The sequence below is a fragment of the Podarcis filfolensis genome (genome assembly GCF_964270895.1).
Source record: "Podarcis filfolensis genome assembly, chromosome: 9".
Classification (NCBI taxonomy): Eukaryota; Metazoa; Chordata; class Lepidosauria; order Squamata; family Lacertidae; genus Podarcis; species Podarcis filfolensis.
Window position 1 is genome coordinate 61,220,864 of NC_139610.1, and position 12,987 is coordinate 61,233,850.

At 39.9% G+C, this 12,987-nt stretch overlaps 1 protein-coding gene across 8 annotated transcripts in view; it reads right to left on the reverse strand.

The window, feature by feature from the left end:
* The window catches only part of CCSER1 (coiled-coil serine rich protein 1), a 709,135-nt gene that overhangs the window by 412,523 nt on the left and 283,625 nt on the right, over positions 1-12,987 (reverse strand). For all 8 annotated transcript variants that reach the window (XR_014538426.1, XM_083571140.1, XM_083571139.1 and 5 more), the window contains exon 6: positions 7,116-7,326. Coding sequence is in view for 7 of the 8 variants with exons in the window: in XM_083571140.1 (XP_083427266.1) it covers positions 7,116-7,326 (211 nt within the window). In the remaining variant the exon portion in view is untranslated. The remainder of the gene's footprint in view (positions 1-7,115; positions 7,327-12,987) is intronic.

Below are 12,987 nucleotides of genomic sequence, written 5' to 3' on the forward strand. Positions count from 1 at the left end.
GAAGGGGGGACCTGTGTTTTCCTATGCACCAGAATTAGATTCGAACATAGGAAACTGCCTCACAAATATTTATCCATCAAATATTTATCCATCTAGCCCAATATTGAAGGAAATAAAGACATTTTATATTTGCCAATAGTCATCTGGCATCAGACTGTCACTGATGGAACACCAAGGGCAAGCTGTCTGTCCGATAGAGCCATTTTCCCAATTTATGCCTTTGAAATTGTAATCACAAACAGTGAAGAAAACAAATGCTACCAGTTATATTTATGCTACCACCAGTGGCATGTAGTTGTGTGTGTGGAGCACCCTAAACACACACACACACACACACACACACACACACACATGAAATGAGGAAGTTTAGCTGTTTTGATTTAGTTTGATGCAGTAATTAGGACAAATATTCGTCCCAGGGTGATGAAATGCTAATCTCAATAAAGAACCAAATTAGTATGCAAAAACAACATGGGAAGATTAAAAGAATTATGAGTAATGGGGTCTGAGAGGAAAAAGTAATGGACTCCTTATTGCCAGACAACCACACTTTATATATTTCAGGACAAAATCGCCACTTTAGGCCTTTTCCTCTATCTGGCATAAAAATATGTTTTATATGTATTTTAAAGACAGAACCAGCACTGTTTTCTTCTTTTCTCTAGCATAAAAATAACAGTGCTCTTCATAGCAAAAGAGCAAAAATTATCTTCTCAGAAGAAAGAATTCAAGGATATGAGAGATTCATGGGTAGATAGTTATTTTAGCTATCTCAGTCCTGTTCTGCAGAGATAAGCGTACTGGTAGTCATCTAGCTGTATCATTGGTAACTTGCTTTGTGGTGTCTGTCGAGGTAACAGGAGCAATACTTCAGAGTATCTTTGTATCCATGTGGGTTATCTGCCTTCAGATTTGAAATAAGACATGTGGGGGGGGGGGAGAGAATCTTGTCTTTCAGATATGAGCACTGAAGAAGAATACTTTTGCTTGGCAATCTGCCATAAATGAAACAGGAATTTGGACACAGGATGGAGAAGTGTTCATATTGTGAAATTAAACAAAGATTAACTCTGTCTCCCCAGTTGTTATTCACTGTTTGGTAACTGGCATTGATGCACAGAGAATTAATGAGTGGTACTAGACACCGCTAATGAGTGTCTCTACTTATTAGGAGCTAGATTGTCTACTGGTAGTAAATAAGGACTGCTTTATTGACCAGTAAGTTTATCTGCATACTACAATAACTTGCTCAAGCACAGTTTTTTAAAATGTAACACAGCAAAGTGAAGTTATTATAGCTACTAGCTAGCCATTCCAACCCAGTCCCAATTTAGCCTCACAACAACATTTTGTAGTAAGTTTGGGTGCAAGATAATGAATAGCCCAAGGTCATGCAATATGCTTCTTGATAGAGAAAGGAATTTTCATCTGTAGTACTAGGACAACACATTAACCCCTACATAATAGCTTCCCCTAATGTTGCTCCAGAGGATCCTTGAATTTCTGACTCCACTGTTTCTGACTGCTCCATTTCTTTCCAGCCTTGCCTGAGATTTTCCTCTCCTGTACATTAAAAGTTGTGATTTATTTTATTTGACCCTATTTCATCTGCAGGGGAGAAAGGCAGATTATTCTGCTTCAGAGTTTTTCTCTTTCCCTCTTACGCCACTTTCCAACATTGCCACATAAAGCCAGGAAGGAGAACTTGGTGCCTTCCAGATGTTGTTGGACTACAACTCCCATCACCCCTGACCATTTGCCATGCTAGCTGGGGATGATGGGAGATGGAGTCCAACAACATCTGAAGGACCACAGGGTCCCCATGCCTACTTTAAAGTGAGCCTGTTTATTTATAGAGTTATATAAAAGGTAAAGGTAAAGGACCCCCTGAAAGTTAAATCCAGTCGCAGACGACTCTGTGGTTGTGGCGTTCATCTCGCTTTAGTGGCCGAGGGAGCCGATGTTTGTCTGCAGACAGTTTTTCCAGGTCATGTGGCCAGCATGATTAAGCCGCTTCTGGCGAAACCAGCGCAGCACACAAAAATGCTGTTTACCTTCCCACCAGAGCAGTACCTATTTATCTACTTGCACTCTGACGTGCTTTCGAACTGCTAGGTTGGAAGGAGCTGGGATCGAGCAACGGGAGCTCACCCCGTCACGGGGATTCGAACTGCCGACCTTCCGATTGGCAAGCCCAAGGCTCAGTGGTTTAGACCACAGTGCCACCCATGTCCCTTATATACCGTACATTAAACAAAGGATTTAGGTGATGAACATAACACATCCATAAAACAGAATATAAATACTTAAGTCAACATCTGGGCAGTGGTAGACAATAATCAATGGTCGAGCTACACATCAGAAAAGCCCTGTGTAAGCAGAAAAGCCTTAAGATAATGAAGAGTCTTAAGTATCTTGAGCAGGAATCTGAACAAAATATCAGTGGTACTAGCTAAATGATAATAGGGAAAGAATTCCAACAGCAAGTTTAGATCTTGAAACAGGTGTTGATGGGAATCTCCCAGTAGCAGCCAGGAGGCTGCATTCTGCATATACAGCAGCTTCTGGACCAAAAACAAGGGAAGCGCAAAACGAGAGAACAAGTGAAACATATTAACATGTGGCACAATCCCATTTTAAATCTACATTAGATATGGATGAAGTCCAAAAAGGGGACAGAGTTACTTTTAAGTTCTTGCATACATAGTTAGTGTTGCTTTGCACATTAGAAAATTATGTTTGACAACTTGACATTTTAATTCCTTCAATCCCATTAAGCTGTTAGGAGATTCAATTACTGCATAACATGGGTCGGGAACTCCTCTGTCTGTAGTGCCCTCCTTTCTTATCCCACTTCTATTTCCTATTGCTTTTTATTAACAGAGTTGGAGAACTCATTAGAAGCCTTGTTATCATTAACATTATTAAACTTTGTCTTCCTCATTATCAGGAACATTTTTATCTCTGCTGTCATTAAGCAGCACATCATTTAGCTCAAAATTACTCACAGGCTATGGAAAGGACGGAGTGTAATCCACACTTTCCTGGACTTCTGTGTGTGTGAAACATCTTCCGGTTGCTTGCAGATTATTTGCACTGCAGTCTCCAACATATGCCAATTTATTGGGACAATCAGCTCTTTTTGCCAAGAAAGCTCAGGTGTATTTGAAATGACGAGCCCGAGGCAACAATAGATGCACAGCAAACTTGGTTGGGGAATTGGCTCATTTTGGCTGCTTTATTATGGCCAACAATAGCAAATTAATAATGGACAATTGAGATAATGATGGTGGGAATTGACTGGGCTGATTTTACTTTATTTTTTGTGCTGTTCTAGCCACTTAAGCATTTAAGTAGGCAAACAACTACATCATTATGCTTTCTATCTTTAAATATAAATGTCAAAGGAACTGGAGAAGAAGTTAAGACCCAGGTGTGAGCCTGGCATTTAGCAGGCAGATGTTGCTGTTTCGTTCTCCTTCAACCTGCTACTCTCAAGCTTTAATTCTTCATGCATGTCGCCCATTAGGTTTAACCATGCTTAAAGGTGTGGGCTTTTGAATTCTAGTGCTGGAGGAAACTCTTGAGAGCCCCATGGACTGCAAGAAGATCAAACCTATCCATTCTTAAGGAAATCAGCCCTGAGTGCTCACTGGCCACCTCATGAGAAGAGAAGACTCCCTGGAAAAGACCCTGATGTTGGGAAAGAAGGAGGGCACAAGGAGAAGGGGACGACAGAGGACGAGATGGTTGGATAGTGTTCTCGAAGCTACCAGCATGAGTTTGACCAAACTGCGGGAGGCAGTGGAAGACAGAAGTGCCTGGCGTGCTCTGGTCCATGGGGTCACGAAGAGTCGGACATGACTAAACGACTAAACAATAACAACAAAGGTGTGGGTTCCGGCCTCATATAACTCTAGCATGCTTGAATCTAATTAGTGCATGGAGAGAATAAACCATAGACTAAGTTGTCCTGTCAGGCTTAGCCAATGCCATGACTTCAAACTTTGTGAGGAAATGGGCCACCACTTTGTTATCTCTCTCTCTCTCCATGTTTATTGCAGTATGTAAAGAGCTCTCAGCTGGTTGTTCTAAGACATGGCTTTAACCAGCCTTTTTCATTTCAGACCAGAACGGAGTCTGAAACTACTATTTTTCTATATCAACAGTTTAGAAACTAACTAAGCAATGTTTTACTGCCTATGCATCTTTTCTGACTGTTGTATGGACAAAGGACATTTTGGTGGACCCCTGGGCTACCTCAAAAGGAAGCTGAGCACGACAAAAACTCTGCACTGCACCCATGAAAGTCTTGGTATCTGGGGTGGTGGCAAGGATGTTCTCTTGTTCTTCTCCCTCCTTGAAACACACAACTACTTCTCCTTTATCTTATACTTCACAAACTCAGTTAAAACTACAATGCTATGCACACTTTTCTGGGCAGAAACCTCCTTGAAAACAGTGGAACTTACTCCTGAGTAAGCATGCAAAGGATTGTGCCACAGATCACTTCATCTAGTTCACCCTCACTTCTTACCAACAAAGTTCCAGTAGACTACAAGGAGAGATGGGCAGCAGATTTGAAAGAGAGTTTCATATTTGGGGGTTATTTTTTCCTGTGGATCGATTCTGTGGTCACATTCACTTGCCTGGGGCAGTTCATGAAGAAGTAATTGCTGGTGCGGGCACTGTAATGCACCCACAGCTAAGTCTCTTTTAATAGATATTTTGTTCAGACAGTTTGCCTGGCAGAAAAACAAGTAGCACAAACTATTACAATGGTTTGAATTTTGCTGGAAGATCTTTAACTTCCATAAGGAATGTCAGCCCATCCCAAAATCTTCACAGTCATCATTCATCAACATTGCATCTACAAATGAAAGCCAAAATAGTGAACTATATATTGGCAAACTGTTTGGTTTGTAAATGGGAGACAAACATTAAAAAGAAATAAACTGACTGCCAAACCGACTACACTACTATCAGAATCTGATGCCTTATTATTATTATTATTATTATTATTATTATTATTATTATTACTTATGTAAAATTCACACTTAATGCATGTTAAAGCAGCATGTAATGAAGGAATTACCCATTTCCAGCATGAATTACTTGATTTTTTAAAAAAGTGACTACTTAAAATGCAGACGTTGAATAAATCAGTAACAATATACTGGTTAATTACAAACTTGGTTAGCTAAAGAAACCTGGAGAGATTTAATAAACTGATAACTGCCTCTTAATTTGCCAGTCATTTGTGATATTTGTTGGGCTGACAGAGAGATGTACCGATCTCTTAAAAGCTCCTTTCATATAAAATGCCAAATCTTATCACCAAAATAAAGAGCTGTTGAGGTGCTTCTGGACAGGAGTTCAATACGGTAAACAGGCGGTTTTGATATTGCAAACGGGTAGGTGGCAAGAGGTGCTTTTGATTCTTTTTTTAAATATATATAGGATTTACCTCATGAAAGGGTAAATCAATATTAAATGGAGGCAAAATACAGGCTGGCATTCTAATGATAATGACGTCAAATGGATGCTGTGAAAAACTTGCATAAAAGAAGAACACCAGTCCCAGAAGAAATACCTGTCTGGCTATTGGGAAGTTCCCTTGATCTTGTTGAAATCTATGATCAGGTTAAGATTCTAGAGATCTTCTCTTTTTATAATACTAGCCCTCATGTTTATGAATATACCCTTGATCATGAGTAAGCTATGATGGGGAAAGGAAAAAAAAAAGTTGTGGAACTGGAGCATTGGTGTCCATTCTCATAGCTTTCCAGCAGCATAATGCCTGTGTCTTCCTTTAACTCTCCTTCTGCTACAATCCTGATACAACCATGCAAATATTGAGACTCTTTTGATAACATCCACACAAAGTGTTAGATATTGGTTCTATTTTTGTTTTAATTTTGAAAAACTGAGTAGTTTCTGAACTCATATAGTCAGAATAAGATTAGACACCCACTTCACATCATCTTAGGAAACTTTATAAAAGTAATTTCTCCATGCTCTGTAAGATATGAATAATGGAGGGGAAATCCACAATATAAACTGTTTCAATATCTGCATGTTCATCATGTAATAACTGCAACATCAAGTGTTGACTTTAATTTGTGAAACGGCTATCTACCTCTGTAGAAAGAGATTTCCTATCAGCTGTGTCCGAACACAATGTTAAATGAAAGCTTAGTTCTGCATGAACTAAACTAAGCTTGTTTACTCCCCGCAACCTTCTCTGTCTTCCTCTGGCATGACGTCGAAACTGAAACAAAAATGCAGTGAGTTTGAACTATGATATGACCGAACAACTCAAGATCAAACTGTGGTTTCTGATTCTGGCTAATTTAGATAAACCATGGCTGACTGTCATCCTTGATTGAGAAGAAACAATAAACTGTGCTTAGTAGAAAACAGAAGCAGATCTTTCGGCCACGTGGAAAGAAGAGGTACAAGTAGGTTCATACACATCACATTAACCATATGGCTGAAACAGGACATAATCTCTTTCACAAAATAGTTTCCAATGGAAGCAGTTGCTACACAGCTCACCAATTGCTCTTCTGAGTGACCAGATCGATTTCAAGCTCTTTGATAGAGTGTTTAAAAACAATGCCAACATCAGAGGCAGATGGAAATCAATCTAGTCGCATGGCTCAGTGATCAGATGACTGCTTTGCCTTGTGACGAACAGAAATGTACAATGAATGTTCCATGTGGCCAGGGACCATTGTCAGTCAAGTCAGCCTGCTTCCATTAAACTTTACTTACTAGTTAATCTCTCTTTAAATTCCTATCCAATCTTAACCCCTCCTCCAATTCCCTTTCCCTTTCAGTTTTCCATCTTGTTTTATCATGCTGTCAACAAGAGCACTTTATTTCCCTCTATTCTCCTCAAAAGTCAAATGTATTACAGGAGCTAGAAGCACCATGATCAAGACTGGACAGCTATGGACAATTTAGCTATGGACCTTTTGGTTTTTTTAATCAATAAATCAATAGTTTGCAAAAGCAAATGTCAGAAGATCAACCTCCCGTAGTTAGTTCTGGTATTTTCCATCACCATTAACATAGAAAAACAGCAGCCTTTCAGTCATTTAAACCCTTACCTCTTGGAGAACCCTCTTCATTTTCAGAAGTAATGTTTTGACAGCTGTACAGTCTTGCATCATCAGTCGGAAGGGCAAAGATTCCATCCCTCCACCATCTTCGATGGCTGCAAAAGGCCACTCCACCGATGGGCTGCTAGCCAGTTGGCTGACACGAGGGCACCTCGCTTCTCCTCGATCCACTTCCTTTGACAACTTCAGAGAAAGATTCCTGTCAAGATATAAATTAAGATCATTAGCTGCAATACTAATGTTTTCAGGAAAGAATGCCATAATTTAAATCGGTTAGCTTCAATTTTTCATATCTGAGACCACCGGTAACCTAACCTGCTACATCATCTTAATGTCTTAAGCATCTAAATAAAAACTCAGGGGCTGTACAGTATGTAACAAGATTAACCACACACAAAAAAAAAACTGCTTAAAAGAGTGTGAGGGGTTGATTCATAAATCTAGAGGCAATGAGATCCAAAATGAACATAAGAAAGTTAAGTGTATAAAGAAGTGAAAGAAAAAGGGAAAGAAGAAAAATAGTACTTCCAGGCAAGAAAGATGATTTACACCATTTCTCCACGAGGCGAAACAGGAATGTGATTCCCACCCCCCGTCTCCCCTCCCACAACCCTACACCCAACCCACCACTTCCCTTGCCAGCAGAACAGCCCCGTCACCAAAACACAGTGAGAGCGGACATTCTGCAAGGTCTTGCTGCTCATCTTCTCTACCTTAGGAGTAGGAAAGAGGAGCAAGCAATGCTGAACACTGGAACACCACCCTCTTGCCAAAGCTGGCATGAGGCAGGGGGTGTCCCACAAGGGGAGAGGAAGATAAGCGGCAAGGCCGTGTCCCAGAACACCTTCCTCTTGGGGCTTTCTGGCAGCAGGGGCAGGTGGGGCACCACCTCTTGTGCTTCCATGGCCTGAGGAGGCTGCTTCAGCCCACCACATGGGTGGGCCGGCTCTGAGTTACACTAAATCACTGCCTAATGGAAGGCCAACAAAGGGGAATATATTCAAGCCAAGATACAACAGAATATAACAGCCGCTTTTGTTTTCCTTTTTATTATATATGTCTTTCTTTGCCCTCCCAATCTCTACCTAAGCCCTCTATCATCCTACTTTATCATGTCCTTCCTCATAAAGTACAAAATAAAATATTAGGTGGTGTCCCCTGGTGTGACCGAATGTAGGTTGCCTGTGACCCTATTTTAAGACCAATTATTTAAGTAAAGCGAGCTCTATTACCTGATAAGATGAAACATCAGTGCAGTGAAAAGTTTTGTTCAAGGAGATGTGAAAGACCTAGAGAAGATACCAGTTCAATTTGCTTGAACTTGGATCTGTCTTCAAAGAGCACAACACAGTTCCTTTATGCACTCTAAATATATCTCTATACTTTAAATCATTAAACGTAAACACCATTTAAGCCCTGGACAAGAGGAGATGAATACTTGAATGGCGCCAAGTTTTAAGGACAAAAAGCATGACAAGAGTTTAAATTATTGTGAGAGAGAGGAATGGGAGGACAACGATGTATGGCACCTTGAGCACCAAGGAGGAAAGGCGGGATATAAATGTAATAATAATGTTAAATAAGTGCTGGTTTTCTATCAGCAGTTTGGAGGTAAAACATGTGCAAGGATTTACAGAAAAGTCCCTCATTCAATCTTTAGCTGCACATCCCGCCCCCCCCACCCGGCATGATCCTCAAGAGCATGGATATTAATCACACTTTGAAACTCTTATTATATTGAGGCAGTGTTGCAAGTACAGTGGATACGAACTAAGAAGATTAAACACAAAATAATCTGAGAATCTTTGTGTCAGTGAAGCTTAATTGTATGGCATCAGTTGTATTTCCTTATTACTGTGGTTCCACATTTTATGTTTTAAGCAGGGGTGGGGCAATGCCTACAACTGGCTCCATAAGCAAATGAAATATCTAATAACTAAAAAACAAAAGTGGGCACATATTTGCACATGCCAAGTTATATGCATAGATACTAATAGTGTTTTTTAAGAAACAAAAAACAAAAACCCAGGCATCTCACCATAGCAGGGAAGACGCGTGGTAGAGCGTGGTGCTGAAAACTTACAGGTTTGATCCCTGTATGGAACAACTGCTTCTCCCTGCATTGCAATTCTGTAATTATATGATTCTAAGTAAGGTGACCTGTGTTCTTGCTCACTGCTTTCCAGGTGCTGACTACTGATAGGCAAGTTCAAGGACCCTGTTTTCCCTTCTTAAGGTTCTTTGGACAGCAGTTCAACTAGAGGACTCTCTTCTGTAAAGTAAGGCAGACGGCCACCCTATGTTGTATTTCTGATCCATTCTCTTCCTCTCCCCACACCCCTCATCCCACCAAGAGCTGCATGAATTAGATTCTCTGTTTCTGCTCTTTAGGTTAATTCATAGCACAATCAGCCATGACCTCTTGCCAGGCACGTATTCTCATGCATCCTAACCAGATGCATACGGTTGCACATTGGCACATACTCAACATGCAAAAAGATAGTTGACACAAGTTTGTAGGTGCTTTCTTGAAGGAGTAGAAAACTGGATAATCAAAAGTAGAGTAAATGGGGGGGTGGAAAAGAGAACAAATATATATATATATTTAAGGAGCAATGCCAAATCAAAATGAGATGGCACATTACATTGCAGTGACTTTCCTATGTCAGCCATAAACCTGAGCATCAGATCATATTGATGAAATTTTTACAGGTGTGTGTGTGTGTGTGTGTGTGTGTAGGTAAATAAGTAAGCCACTCTTTCTGGATTTTTATTTCCTTCTTGCTGATCCTCATATTTATGAGGTTTGACAGTTTATGAGAATTTAAACTTCACCGACACCAAGATTCAAAGATTACTTAGCTTAATCTTCTTAGTTCTCATCAACAGGGCTTGCAACAAGGCCACAGGAGAATGAGCTGGAGTACAAACAATGGGCTCCTAGTGCCTTCACTTCTTGACACCAGCTTAGCAAGTGAGAGACAAGCAAAATGGTCCGCCTCAGAAAAGCTCTACCAGCAGATCAAAAGGCCACAGTGGGCATTATGTCAGAGATGTTCATTCCCAAACAGAACTAATCTTAGTTAGATTAGGAATACTGTACTGATTCCTAAACAGTAACCTGATGATAAAATCCCGAACCAACAACTTAATAAGAAGCATATTTATTATTTCCAAAGAACTTTCAAATCAAAGGACTGCACAAGGTAAAATCAGACATAGGCTTTGCCCTCATGATGACAATCTACTTTTCTTTTCTAAAATTATGCACCACAGCAAGGTGATCCACAAAACCAATCTTCACAGAAAATCCTGCATTGTTCTAAACCTTGACATTCTTGAATTTGAGCGGCATATGTCTGCAGATTAACTCTGTGACTCAACCACAAAAAAGATGCCTAAGTAAGACATCTGTGGGGTTAAGAAAGGCCGCAAATAGCCAATTAGGAGACTCTACAGCATTCTAAAGTGGTGGTGCAAATCAACAAGTTGCATACAGGTTGGCTGTCATGGGTTGAATGAAGAATTTCAATTTGCAGCACTTTAATTGCAGTATGCCAGTGTCTGGGTAAAACAGAGCCCAGGTTTTTAATCATCCATGAGTAATTTATTTCAGTCAGTTCAGATTGTTCCAACGAGAAGAGTTCTCTTTTCCACACTTCTACTGGTTCTTTGTATGAGCACGGGGTAACTCCAAGTGATTCAAACAAGTACAGTGTTCTCTGTGGGCAAGGGCTGTCTGAAGTGAAGGAGTCTGCCATGTTTGCAATGAGGAAGGACAGTAGTTTGCAGTCTCGTTCTAGACAGACGCAACTCCCTAACTATCCAGGGCAAACATCTTCATGTTTAGTCAGAAGAAAGGGTCACTGAGTTGAGTGGGGCTTATTTCCTAGCAAGTCTGTATAGGATTACACTTATAATTATATTACACTTATAAGTATTATACTGATTTTACACCATGGTACAAATCTCCCCCACCCTACAAGGACTTCACATTTACCAGGCCATCACTATAACACCACAAAACAAATGTTGCTAGAATGGATCCAGTTATGTGATATATATATATATATATATATATATATATATATATATATATATTCACATCTTTTACTGTGGAATCCTCTTCCCTCATTCTCCCTTGTAGGTCTTTGGATTTCCATAATACTAAATTTGATTTAAGCCAATTTACATTCTGATCCAGAAACCAATTCAAGTTCAATTATGGTGATTTCATTCCACTGACTGAAGTCAATGGAGTTAAATCAAGCCAAGTCCAAATAACCAAGTCTAACTGGCTTGTGTATCAGCTTTCCCAGCTCTCCACACTTCCCTTTTTGTTAAGGGCTAATACTTTGAAAATGTGTATGACAGACAGGCTAGATGATTAAAATGCATAGTATGGGGTAAGGTGCATGTTATTTGACATTTTACAGCTTTTAGCACTGAGCATCATTTATTGCCAATTTTCATGCTGTGACTTTTCAAAGTCACCTCTGAGAGGAAAATCAGGTTAAAAAAAGAAGAATATGCATGCATGCATGTGCACACACTACACACAAATGTACACTCTATAATGGCCCAAGCAAGGGTTGTTTATAAATTGTTGTACAGTTTTCCACCCATTGATGAAATCCTCCTGCAATCAAATACTTTGAAGCTTGCAATCAAAGACTTTGCATGAGGAAAGAAATATCCAAACAGTTGGAAGAATTTCCACATTATACATTCTTAAAGGCCTTGATGAAACAACTTTAAATTGAGCATAACAGAAAACTTTCTGCACTCTACAGTTCCAGCTTTCCAGTCCTTCAATTCTTTCCATTTCCAACCATCTTGAATATTAACACTATACTGGTTGATCTGTCTTTCATCATATTGAAGTAGAAGCAGAAAACTGTTCCAGCATGTGTGAGTTTGAAGAGCCCTATTTCCTCACACATCAGAAGAACCCCAGATGACAAAGAACTCAGCCCAGAAGACTGGCTGCAGACAACAAGGCAGGGTAAATAAGAAGAGACCTGCTGGACCAGGCTCATCTAGACCAGCATTCTGTTCTCACAGTGGCCACGCAGTTGCCTATGTGAAGCTCATAAGCAAGACCTGAGTGCAACAGAACTTTCCCCACTTCTGAATCCCAGTAACTTGTATTCAGTGGGACAACTTGTTGGCAATTCTTGCACTAATCAGATTGTGATATGGAACATTTTTGTTCTTTTAAAAAAAAAACTTCTACTTGGTCCTAATCTGTCTAAGTATTCTTTCAATACACCCATGGAACTAAAGTCTATTGTTTTAATGGTCTCCACTGCATTAATTAAAATGTCCACACACATTTCTAGACTCTAAGTGCTGCAATGACCTTTTCATGGTCCGATTTAAAACACAGACCAGAAATTAATTAAGTGGATCCGTTGCTAGAAAGAAAAACCTGGGAAAACATTTGTCCGAAGGAATATACAGGCTGAAAGAAATACCTAGGCTCACTTAGCAATTGAATGGATGGAATAGAAAAATCCATATAACCAAAGAACAGGAATTAACAGCAAGGACACATCGAGACTAATGACTCCAAAGGTAGGAACATGCATCTCACAAAAAGAGGCATGTGTGTGTGTTGCATTTTCCAATTCTGTAATCGTTACCAAGAAACACAAACAACAAGCAATGCAAGTCGTCCACTTTCTACTCCTTCCCATTTTTCAGCATCCAAATCCACCTTTGAGTCTCCCATGGCAGAAAGTAAACCATGTTCTGGTTTGCCTGATTCAGAGTTTTGGGTTTCTGGTTTTTACCCTAACATGCTTGTTCTGAAATAACTGTTCCTGTTTAGAATAAATTTCACTGTTTCACCCACCTA